The sequence below is a fragment of the Camelus dromedarius genome, chromosome 2 (genome assembly GCF_036321535.1).
Source record: "Camelus dromedarius isolate mCamDro1 chromosome 2, mCamDro1.pat, whole genome shotgun sequence".
NCBI lineage: Eukaryota > Metazoa > Chordata > Mammalia > Artiodactyla > Camelidae > Camelus > Camelus dromedarius.
The window spans coordinates 89,856,426-89,870,070 of NC_087437.1; the positions used below are offsets into that span (position 1 = coordinate 89,856,426).

General features: G+C 32.2%; 1 protein-coding gene across 3 annotated transcripts in view; it reads right to left on the reverse strand.

Moving 5' to 3' along the window:
- CADM2 (cell adhesion molecule 2) overlaps positions 1–13,645 on the reverse strand; it is a 945,585-nt gene that overhangs the window by 276,227 nt on the left and 655,713 nt on the right. For 2 of the 3 annotated variants that reach the window (XM_031457665.2, XM_031457658.2), the window contains exon 2: positions 256–282. The exons of the other annotated variant lie outside the window; for it this stretch is intronic. In XM_031457665.2, coding sequence (XP_031313525.1) covers positions 256–282 — 27 coding nt within the window. The remainder of the gene's footprint in view (positions 1–255; positions 283–13,645) is intronic. 3 annotated transcript variants of the gene reach the window in all.

Below are 13,645 nucleotides of genomic sequence, written 5' to 3' on the forward strand. Positions count from 1 at the left end.
AACACCTTATTCCACTTGGAATAAAGTGGGAAATAAAACAAGAAAATAAGCAAACTCATAAGCAATCATGCAAACAGAGACATATATCAGAAACTGAACAATTAATATATGTTTGTATCTGGAGCAATGTACAACTAGTGTCTATACACTGGGCTGGTATCATCACCAACAGAACTGGCTCTATTGTTTAAGATGACTTAGAAGACTGAGCAGAAGACAATCACAGTGAATCATGCAGAATGGACAAGAGCTCACCTTTAACTTTATTCTTTGAAGCAGCCGCTGGTACCAAGGAAAGATTGCACAAGGAGAAGAGAACAAACATATTAGATTATTAGACAGAGCCTCTCAAAAGAAAAAAAGTCATGTTATTATTATTAGTTAAAGTCTAAATGATAAATTTATGATTACATGATCAATACACTTTAGATGAATATGACTTACAACAAAGAAAATGACAATTGGTTATATTTTGTTAGTATATGATTAAAGTCCTTGAATAAGAAAGAATAAAAGATAGGAGCCACAGAGCACAAATTCCAAATACCAGAAGGCATCAGATTTTTTTAAGAACTATGTATCTTTCTTTCAGTATGTTGTTTTTAACTTTAAGCTTTAGTTAATAACTCAATTAAGAATACTAACATACAGTTTAAATACATTTCGTATTATTTAACAATTAAAACGTAATCCATAACTTTTGGATAAATCACAAGGGCAGGTCACTTGCATTTATTGAGTGCTTACTAAATGTCAGAGATGAGGGTTGAGTACTTTACATACATTTCCACGCAATGATCTCAAGAAGTAAGTTTTGCTATCATTGCCTTGCAGATGTGAAAACTGAAACTTCGAAAAGTCAAATTACTTGCTGACTATGGCACAGCTGGAAAGAAGCAAATTTGGGATTTGATCCCAGGTGTATCTGACTCTGAAATCTGTGCTCTAAGATACTACCTTATACTGCTGGGATTTAATGCACTGAGTCAACAACTAACCGAAATGCAAATATCAGGTCTACAAGCCAAAGCAAAATCGCACGATGCGTTAACCTTCAGCTGTTTGGTGCTTGATTGAACACACTGCTCATGAAACTAGAAAACTTCATTACTCTAAATGGCATTATTTTCATTAAGAAGTCGAAACTTCAGTTTATTTATATCTAGTGGTAAACACTATTTGGGGCAGAAGTAAATTTAATGAGGAAGTTAGTACAGTCCTAATAGGAGAATTCTTTACTCAAAGGAAGACCTCTTGACAAAATGCATGATCAGATACCTCTAAACACTGTGAAGCAGTATGTTCTATTCTGACTTAAATACTATTTAAAAAGATTGACAGAAGAAGGAGTGCTCTTTCATTCTCTAAACGATGTTCCAGATGAAGTAACACATCCCCTAGTTGGGAAATATGCAGTCTCCAGTTTGGCATACTGACCCTCAGTGAGGTTTAATTTAGATTGTAGATATAGTATTTATGATCAGCATATGGAAATTTTTAATGTACACTTTATTCTTTCAAGTCACTTAGAGTCAAACAAAAATTTCTAGCAAGTCTAGGTACAGGCCAGACCACTCACAGAGAACTTCATTTCTATCCACAATCACAAAAACTATCTTACTGTTGTATTATCTTCTACTAGTTCATAAAAAATGTACATATTTTTAAATAATATTTTTTTCAAATAAAAATATATTAAATAAAAGCAAAACTATTTCAGGAAACCTTAAGTCCTGTCATAATTCCATTCAAACTCTGTTTATTCCACAACTTTAAAATGAAAAAAAGTGGACGGAGAGGAAGAATGTTCACAATATTGCTATGAATATAAAATTTAAACTAACTTAAAAAAAAAAGACAAAATTAAACTACCAACTATTTTGGCGATATTGTTCCTATGATATAACAATTCATAACAAAACTTGTAGTCCATTAGATTCTCTAAAATATTTAATATTAAAACTTAAAAACCTTAAAAGTCATTTTTTACCAGGAAATTTGCTCCAAATTAATGAATGAAGTGCTTCTATTCCTTTTAGTTTAATATTGACAGATGCCAAAAATAAGAGGGGACAAATATAACAAAACAGTATCTCATCCTTCTCCAAAAGCTGCTGCTGAAATAATCAATATTAAAAGTTTTCTGTTATAAAAATAAATTTTGCTATTCTTATAAAAAGAAATAACATGTACATTTTGTGTATTTTGTTTCCAAAAATAGGATCATACTATACACATTTCTTTGCAGCCTACTTTTCCCACATTTTCCAGGTTAATACATGGAGTTCTAGTGCACTAATTTTAATAGTTGTATATGTTTCTCTAGTGTATATGAACTATGGGACTATTTCCCTGTTGATAGATAATCAGGTTATCTTTAGTGTTTTGGTTTTTTTTTCCCTGCTAATAAAAGTACTGTAATACACATCCTGTGTCACATCCCTGTGTACTGTACTGGTGTTTTGCTTCTGTAGGACAGATTCCCAGGGTTTTTTTTTTTTTTTTTCCCCTATATTTCTATCCAGGAAACCACTGACAAGATGAAGACCTTAAATACTGCAGATGGAACTGTGGAGAATGTTTGGGAGAAAAATATGCAAGTATATGAAATGTTCTAAAATAAGAGGAAATCAGCAAAAAGAAAAAAGAGAGAAACAGAAGTACAGAATCTAGTGTTCCAAATAACTGCTACACCACAACCTCCTCCTTGGATCTTTTAAACCACAAACTGTTTCATTTAACTTTTCTTACTTTTTATTTTTCAGTTAAAAATTCCATTTTTAATTCCTTGGTAGAATTTTAGTGGACTTCAGAATTTTAATCATTAAGAAATTATTTTCATCTTGTGTATTGTTTTAAGATTACACAGAGCTGAGAGACATTTGTAGATCATACAAAAAATGTTATTTGACTCAATTTCAAAGAAAATATTTCAATATATCAGTATATAGAATTGTTCACGTGAAAATAAATTTTACTTCAAATTCAAATCCATCACTTAAAACTTTTAGTACACATTCAAAGAAAAATTGCCAAAAACCTTTAGAAGTTTTTGCGGTAACAGTTAGCATCAAATATGTAACAGATACAACTAATCTTTTATTAAAATCATCTTTTATTTAAAAATTATTGAAATAAAAATAGAGAAGGCAAATCTTCACATTTCTCAGTGGGATGGAGATGACTTATTGAAAGTTCTCCAACATTACATGAAGGCAGATGATTTTACTCTTAGACTGTTGGATAGATAGCAAAATAAAATAGGAAAGAAAACAAATGCTCTGTGTCTGTTTCTGTGTGTGTTCAGGCAGCTAATACTAGACTAGGCTGGTTAATATAATTGGAAAGAGGCCAGGCTACCAGGCTTGTTAGCCCAATTATAATTCTTTGCATATTCAATAAAAGAAGCCAAGATGACAGCAATACTGTCATAAATGTCATGTTCAATACTTGTAAGATTTTCCATTGTCAGCACAGTCCAATTATAAGTCAATTGTAAAGTGCACACTGCACACCACCCAAAAGTGACTGAAAATTATCTTAAAAATACAATTTTAGTGGTTCATAGTTAAAATGAAAAGAAAGGAAGTAAAGGTACTTTGACCAGACAAAAGTTTCAGATATGACATTAACATTTCTTCACCTTTATAATAAAAGCAGCAAGTTGCAATTATATTACAGTTGTTCACTACTTTTTCCAGAGATAATTAATTATAATATTAACTTTGTAACTGCTAATAATCATACTATTAATAATGTGAAAATTTATGCATGTAACTTTTGAAGAAAAATCATGTGAATAATAATGGAAATACCAGAGCTATTTACACATGGATGCTAAATAGTGAATATTAGGCATTATATTAATGAGGTTGATTTCTAGAAACTCCAATACAAATAATGAAAAAGGAAAAATACAACTAACTGATTGCATTACCAATTAGTTAATTAGTTTGTTGCATTAGTTGACTGTCTATTTGAAAAGTATCACTAAGAATTCTGCAGACTTGGTGGATCTAAAACAGTGTTTCTCAGAATGAAGTACAGGGAGTATAAATAGGGCACAAGGGCATTCTCAGAGAAGATTAATCTTACCTACCCCAAAATTGATTTGACCTCGTCACATTTTCCCAGTTCCTTTCATTTCTATTTCTAATTTTAAGATTAGTGTCATAACAAAATGGTGATATGTGTTATTAGTATTTGCAATGTGTGGATAACGTAGAACATTCTGTGACTGTGGATTTGTGGTTGCCTTTAGAAGTGTTTACTGAAGTTACTTAGCAATGAAGCATTCAGTAACTAGCAAAGACATTACTGGAATTTATTCACAGAGCTCATGCTAAAGCATTACAGACCTTTTTATTTTAGGATTACGTAGACTCTTTTTGAAACACTTTTGATATTTCAGCCTAGTGTTTTTTACTCTTCCTTCGATAAACAAATTTATAGGTAAGAGATTGCTGTTTCTTAATAGGGAAGCAATAAACTTAGAAAGTACTAGACTTTCCAAGGAGACAGAGGTTCCTGACATCTATAACTTCATATTCAGATATATTAGATACTTCTTTTGCCCAAAATGTATCTACAATCAAATGAAACCAAACAAACAAAACCTCATGGCCATTGGTAGATTCCATGCAATATAATTTTTTAACATGAAAAAGTTACTCTTATATGTTTAAATCATAAAAATAAAAGAAAATACATTGCCACCACTTCCTGGAAAAAAAATACAATGAAAACTAAGAGATCCAAAATACTTCAAAACTGAGAACCAGAGAGGGTAAGTGACTTTTTCTATGTCACCCACTAGTAGCAAAATTACAACCTAAACACCATGCTGAAATTATGTATTTTAAAATCCACTGTATCAAAATGCAATCATTAGATATAGTATAGCAATATAGTGCTAATTAATAACAGGTGAGTTTGATTCCTCTTTATAAAGGAGGAAATCACACTGATTTTAAAAGAAGCACTACTACATCAAATTCATCAGATATCACATTATTACAGTCTTTTCAAGAAATGGAAATTAAAATAATTATATTTCAGGGCTAGATAACTACCTACATTTTCTCCCTTTTTCTCTAACTATCCCATACAAAGCTAAACACATTCTTTCACTAATCAATTGAGATTTATTTAAAATAACATCTTTCTTAGCTATCAACTCACATCATCTAAACGTAAGAATTTTCTTCGAAGGCTCATTAGAATTTGAAGACTTGAAAAAGTGTGACTTCATATAATTTCTTTCACAAGTTTTTCTTTCTTAATAATCACACAATTTTCACACTAGGAAAAAATGTGTAAAAATGATGCTCGAGAAAAAAACGCTTGCTAAAAAAATTATACCCCAGAGTAAACAAATATTTGATGAGTGGAAATTTCTCTTCATACAAATACTCCAGCCAACAAATAAAGAGGAAATAATAGAACTAAAAAAAAAAAAAAAAAAACCACTGCTCTGCAATTTTTACTAAGTTTTCATACATAGGCAGACACGTGTACATAATGCTAGCTAACACCATTAATGGGTGACTACCAGGCATTATATACATTTTCATGGAAGGACACAATTTAAGAAATACTTTTGCCAATATAATCAAATCTGGATAGAATCATGCCTCTACGATGAACTTCCAATGTCCAAAATATAAAGAGAATTAAAAAAAATGCATGAAATCAATGCAATTAGTCAAACCCTGAATGGGGGAAAACACACACAAGGAATTTTGGTATTTGGTTCCTTTAGTAAATAGACATCAGGGATTAAAAAAAAAAAACTATTTGAAGGGAGAACCTAAGAGACATATCAAACAAATGTGCAGACTACTTTGGATCCTGATTTGAGCACTGGCTTTTCTGGTATCACAGAATTACTGTTAATACTTAGTTGAGGTAAATCATATTGCACTGTTTGTTTTTTTTTTAAGTCATTATATTTCACAAAATTAAGTATTTGTGAAAAATGACCTATTGCCTGGGGTTCTTTTTAAAATAATCTTAGGATGCATTTTGTTGACAATATTTTCTCTCTTTTTGTAGATGACTGAAATTTCTGATAATAAAAAAGTCTTTAAATATTTAATTAAATATCTAGGTTTATTTCTTGACATCAATTTTCCTATAATGTGATTACATGTAATAGTGTATATAGAACAGCACAGTATCAGCTATTATTGGTGTTTATATTGAATGAGACCACTCTATCATGAAAGTAAGTTTTTATGGTATATGCAGGGCAAACAAGAATCACTGAAATAATTCTGGCTTACGAAATTTAGTCTCTAAAATGTGGAATGTAGTAATTTCTTCTACGAAATAACCATTTTGCTTCTACAGAAATGAAACATAAGTTTATTTTCAGCTTCTAGCCACTTTATTCATGTGTATTTTGAGAATTAAGTAATCTATATAATTATTTCTTTTCCATGTTTCTTCACTCTATAAATACTGAATTAATTATATGTATCAAGATTAACTGTTATTTTGTATTAAGAATTTTTCTCTCCACTGTTTTTATGCTTCTAGCACTGATAATTTACAAATAAAATATTTACACTACTTTATTCTATATTTGTTTCTTTTGCTGTCAAGAATCCCTTAACTTCATGAGTCACTACCAATTTATAAATTTATTTGTATGCTATATTACATACTGCCCTGTAGGCTTATGACTTTTATCCTGGTAAGTATAGAGAGAAGGTTTCAAGACCTTGTAAAAAAAATTGGGCTCAAACTCATGCCTCTAGAAGAGACTATAAAATAAATGCAAACCCTTAGATACATGAGTCATATATTATTATGAAAGCACAAAGGTAATACTAGGATAAAAGATTCTCAATAAATAAAGTACATGGGCAATCTTTGAAGTTATATTTTATGTCTGTGTTACTAAACCAGGAAGCTATCTTAGAAATACCCTAAATCTACAACTGGAATAAAATACAGCCCTAGAGATTAGTCTTATCTTATACCCCAGATCCTCAGTGGCTAATTTTGATGGATAAATTGAGTATACATACGTTATTGTCAATGACATGAAGACTATTAGATTTAAGAAATGTTTCATAAACAGATACTTAGAAAACTAAATTCCATATCAGTGAGATTGGTCACATTTCTAATTTTCTAGATATTATAATTACATTTTCATTTTTCTACTAAATTACCATCTTAATCAGAATTTTTCTACTCAATAATTTATTTAAAAATATATTCCATTTTACTAGTTTAAACATATGTTAAGTAAATGATACCTTTATGTCCATAAATGGTAATGGTAAAATAGTAAAGCAGCTACCTATATATGTTGAATATTTTCTGAGTCATCAAAATTCTCCAACTGTCATGTGGAACCAATAACGGTATGGTATCCACCAACAAAAGCTCACATTCAAAGGCAGATGGTGACATGAGAAAAATAACAGGACATAATAAACATTCTCCCCATGTCTGTATACATATATATGTGTGTATGTATAGAGAACACAGTATTATGCAATCATTTTATATAATCATATACACATATAACAGTTTAACCAGTTCATTATACTATTGGTAACTATTACTTTTATTCTTATTTAGAAAGAGTAACTGCTGAACCCTGTACTAGTGTTGAGGATGATTTTCAACCACGGAAACAAAGCATCACATAGTAAACACATTTAACGACTGATAACAGTTTTGCAATCATTATACTGGATGACTGAGATTCACTGACATAAAGGAAGAGAATTCATACCACCTGGGGTTTACACTGACCCCCAAGAGTTTACAACTTTGGCATAAGGAGGGTAGTGACAGGAAATGGGTTAAGGGGCAGAAACAGAAAAAAAATTTTAACAGAAGTAATCTAATGTTTTCATGAGATTTTTTTTTTGAGATGCATAAATAGAGATATGAAATCAGGACCGTCTGCTGATTTAGTCTACAGCATCTGAGTAAATAGTTATGAAGTAAATATGAACTCAATGTTTCCTAACTCCTAATTACTAGATAATGGGTTAATTCTAGAAAAGCTGGGCAAACGAAGAATGTGGTTAGGAATAATTTAAGGGAATCTATCTAATCTGCTTCAGTGTAGTGCAGGTAACTTGCTCAATTTCCAGGGGATCCAAAGGCAATCATTTCAGCATGCTAGCAAGATCAAGCCCTTCCGTGCATAAGTACATGATCGAAAAATACTTGGTTGTGCCCTCTAGTGAACCATCCCAGTGAGGAGCCCCCACAAAGTCAAAGGTGACCCCCGGGATGCTGTGCATCAGCCACTGCTGCTTCTCTGATCTCATCCTGCCTGATCCTTCAGGTGGACTCATGATTCCCTAAAATTAAGCCACCCACACTAAAAGAGCTCAGACCCAGAATACACACACTTAACATACACTCAGTATTTAAGGCGTGCTAATTTAAGGAGCACTTAGATGCCTATTTATAGTGTATCACTTCCATAAACTAAATGCAGGGAATATGATCACTTAGAAATGTCAGTTTCAAATTCTTTAGATATGATCTCTAGGAGCTTTTACTATAATATTATATCATAGACTTCTGACGCACAGATGTTATTAAACCTACAGCCATAATGAGTGACAAGAGAACTTTCATTACTGATTCAACAGTAAATAGGTGGGTAAGCACTCGGTTGTTGATATTTGGTTCCAGTGTATGTTACGGAGAACCTCAATGGCATCTTCTTTTCCTATGTTTCTTTGCTTTTGCTTCCTATTTAACACTTTTACTTTATATTGATATAGTCAGTGCTTTCTACATAATTTATTTTGCCGGAAAACTTCATTAGGTGCTATGTTACCCTCTGGGTCAATAGACAGGTCAGTAGGTATTATTATTCTACTTTGATATAGTAAGGCTAATCATAACATGAATTTTAGGGTAAATATTATGGTTTGAAAGATATGATTAACACTTTATTTAAGGCTTAACAACAAATGTTGAGTAACTGAGGATCTACTGTGACCACATCTTAATTTGAAATCCACCAGAAAAAGAGCAATATAGGTGACATTTCTCAGAGATATGATGAGAACTCTATTTTAAGACACACACACACACAAAATTAAATATACCATAATCTGGACCACTTATAGAGCTTTAGATACTTGTTTAAATGGACTTTAAAATTATTTTATAAATGAATTATAGAACCAACATGGCCCAGAACTTCTGTGTCAAATAGTCTTAAACCTGAATAGTAATTGAAAAAAAGACATACCATCTGGATGACACATGTTTTCATCTGAGACAAATATTTTCTAAACAGAGTATTATAACCATCATTATTTCAATATTTTGAGGGAAGAAGCTTCCAAACATAGTTTGCCTCAATTGGTAAAATGCCAATAGATAATATTAATCAGATCATATGGAGATAGGCTGGAAAAAATGGTTATAGGAGTTTAGTTTCAGAAAATGTATTTGCTGTACTTTGCAGCATCTTCTGGACACCAGTTTGGGTAAACTTTTTTTAGTTTATCATTAACTCAGCCCAAAAGAGTATCTTGGGACAAAGTTACTTCAAACAGGCTCCATTATTAAAATATGATGACAAAATAGCAGAGGGAGTTGCAGATAGATGAAAACTCTTGTAGTTACAAAATACATAGTTACAACATTACTACAAAGCCACTTTTAATTTTGCATATGGAAGCAAATCAGGCTACAGATATCTTCAAATGTCATCTCTATATTAGTGCCAAACGCTAGGAGAAAGGCTGGATGGAAAAAGTTAAAAGTACAAAGTAATGATCTAGATTTCAAGATCCACTTAAGAAAACCAATATTATTATTTTATATTTACATTAGATTCAGGCAGTTTAAAATTATAGCCAGAACACTGCCATTTGAAATGAGCCTTATCCCTGGAGAGAGGGACAAAATACTTTTTGATGAAGACAATTATACAGAAATACGTTCTGGATCCCGATTTTCCCCTGAATCTCGGATTGCAACTGAGAACAAGTAGAAAGATTACATCATACTGTGCTACAGGTAAATTAGCTGCTAGTTTGGGATTGTAAAATACTGCTGAATTGGTAAATAATATGTTCATTTTACACAACAAATACTGCTAGTTATAAAGTTTTAAATATGTATCTGTAAGGTATAATGGTATGAAGCAGTTTATAACTAAATAACAGCAAATTGTTAAAGAAGCTCGTAGTTATTAACATTATTTTTTAAAGCTGGTAACAGTTTACTTTGAGGTCTGTAATAGTCACATTCACAATAAAAAAGTGATAATTTTAGCACTAACATCTAATGTGAGTTCCTTAAATAAAAATTAAAAAAATAAAATAAAAAATTCATAAACACACCAACCTGGTCTAGAATGTAAAGTTGAAAAGATAACAGACCTACAACAACAACTTCACTATATCAAATTGGAAATGAATTCTTAAGATCAGAAAGCTTTCTTTACAGACTATGCTTTATCCTAAATTTTGTAAGGTTGATACTAGCAAATCTCACAGTAAAGAAATAATTTAATGCTTTTTTTTTAAGTTTCCATATTTATCATTGCATAGGATTCACAAGGAAATTCTGAGGTCAGACACTGTTAATTCCAAATTGTAAATGTGGAAATTAAAGCCTGAGGGACAGTTCCAGATTTTCTCAGTACTAACCAGCTTCTAAGGAGAGGAATGGAGAAAGTTCCGAATCTTCCTTCTCCTGGCACAGGGACTTTCCCTCACATCATACATCTTGACTTTTAGTACCAGGTACTGATTCTTCCTACCTGTGGAACAATAGTGCATCTACCCAGGGAAGAGAATGTTCCTATGATGATGCTGTTTTTCATAATTTCACAAACCATTTTATATGTACATATTAATAAACATGTTAAGAAGTCCCAACAGTTTACAGAAAAAAATATTTTAGAGAGAAATAAAATAAAATTGGTACTCAGGATTTTAAAATAGTCAAACTGTAAGTAAATTTATTCAGGATGCTTGTATTTGCACCTACTGTTAAGCCTAAATCCCACCTGGGATGACTTCAGAGAATCAGAGAATCTCAGAGTTAGAAGATACCATTAGAGATTATGTGGTCTAACCTTCTCAGCAGTGTTGATTATCAAATACTCTGCACTCTAAATAGAGGGCAAGAGACATCAATTGAGCAGCGTACACTGCAACTGTTCATTAATTTTAAAACTCTGAAGCATTACTTAAAAATTAAAACAAACAAATTACAATTGAGCCTTTCAACTCACTCTCTGAAAACTAGGTCTCAACATGAGTCACTCCCCTGTGACAGCTGAAAGCCAATAGAAGATCCCTAAATAGGATGTTCTTCTTAAAGTGTACCCAACATTAAACTTCCCTTGATATTTTACATTTTAAAATAATTTTGAAGCGATAGTCCTTTATGAAAACTGGAAGCAATATTAGATATATCCATGGTTTCATTAGGAGACATAGTGTGAGGGTATTTCAAGTCAAGATACTCTAATATCCATTTATTGAACACGCCCTATAAATTACAGGGATGCTATTGCTCTAGAACAAAGAATATCATTAATACAAGAACCCTGTCCTCAGGCATCTTACCACCTAGAAAAAGAAACAAATATGTAAACAAGTAATCCAAAGGGATGTAAGTGTACTAGGCTACTCCATCAGCAGTGGGATTAAGTTTTAGAAAAATCAACTCACCAGCTACAAAAAGTTGGGTGGAAATCTGAAAAAAGAGGAGAGAGGACTTCCCAGGCAGCTGCATCAGTGAAAAGGTAAGGAGGAAAAGAGGATCATGGTGTTGGTGGAAGGTGGGTGTTTAGCTTACTCTAATCTGAAGCTGGAATAAAAAATATGTGTTCTGTTGATGTGCTCTGCCCACTTCTACATATAATCCATGCGAACTGCTCCACAATATGCTCATCCAACTTTTCCTTCCATTAGACCCAATGGTGGAAGGAGTAAGGAAGGGATGGGCATCAGATTCCATTTCCTAAGAAAGTAACTTGGCTAGAGCACTCAGGTAACACGCTTTATGGGCTATAGAACACTTAACGTTTAAAGGAAGCGTTCATATGCAGGCAGACACTTCCAGCCTACACTGATGCTGGCAACACAGCTATGACGACGACTCCTTAAAGCCTCACAAAACCCCCTCTTCAAAAAGATTTATGAGTAATGTGAACTAAATAATGCATGGGACTGCAGATGCCAGCCCAAATAGCCTCTTCTTCTCAAGGTTTCAGTTCGCAGAACTGTGATCAAAAGCCTTCATCAGTCATGATAGTCACATTTGTCCTCACTCCAAACAAATTGTATTTGCATGTGAATGTTTTTCATTGAAATGAGATATATAATATGCCAGCCAGGGCCCAACTAAAAGGCATTTTATGCCGTTTAAATTCAGTCAAATTAAAGGCTGAATGCAACCTAAAAGGTCTACTCTCAGAACAGTAATTTGACATATCATAAATAAGAACCATTTTTTGTTAGCGTAGGTTCAGCACTTGTCAGAAAATCGTACACAGCCATATTAACAAAGTGCCGCCTCTTAGGGAGAAATAAACCATAAGGAAAACCTTGCATGTAAAGCAACAAAACATACAAACAGAGTGTCATATAGTGTCAACTGGTTCAAAATCGACAGTTTTCACTGACATTTATAAAAGAGAGGAGAAAACGTTTTAACCTGCTTGAATGCCAAGAGATACTGTCAAAAATAACTTTTCTGTTTAAAATTTAAACTAAAAATTGTATTTAGAACAAGTGAGGTCATTGCCATTTTGTTTAGAACAAGTGGCTTTAACTCGTCAGTTTAATTCTTATGGGTAGTGGGAACTGGAAACACTGGTAAAATTATAAACTAAAAAGCCAAAACTGAGTTGAAAAATATCAAATGTTATGAAACATTATAATAGTTTTTAAAAGACCTTGGTAATGTGGGGAGCTAAAGTTTTACTAAAAATCATGAACAGATGTTATGACTAATTTTCTAGTTCTCACTGACTAAAATATTATACATTTTGAGGGATTTTTAAATGAAAATTAATAACTGCTTTAGGCAAAAGGCTCTAATTCAAGGCTAAAGTGAGCTGTTGTAAAACAAAAAACAAACAAAATATAGAAACTCCATGATTGAAACTTCCCACACAATTGACCTTATATATTTATTATTTTAAAAATGTCCTCACAAACAATCTGTTCATAACAGACTGGGGCAGGTCTATCTATTCAATTTTCTGCAAATATCAAGTTCATTGTCATTTCTATGTCCTCAATAACATTAAGAAAAACACTGTAAGACTGTATTTTCACATTGCACTGTCTTCATGATGGCTGGATAAAGGGTACTTTACTTACTTTTGTATCTACATCCTTCCTATCTACTAAAGAGATCTGAGATGCTTATTATACAAAATATATGAACCTCTAGAACTGTACAGAAAAATCACTAAACATCAGATATTGGCACCCAAATTCTGTTCAATGCTTAGAATCAAGTACCTGAAATTCTCAAGGCAGAAAAATAACTATATCTCACATCCTTACCAGCAAGTGATAGAAGGCTAAATATGTAGGCAAGTATTTTCCTAAGTCCTCTTTTTGTAAAATAGAAAGGCTTTCAAATAAAACTCTTCACATCTGGTTATGATGAGACTTAT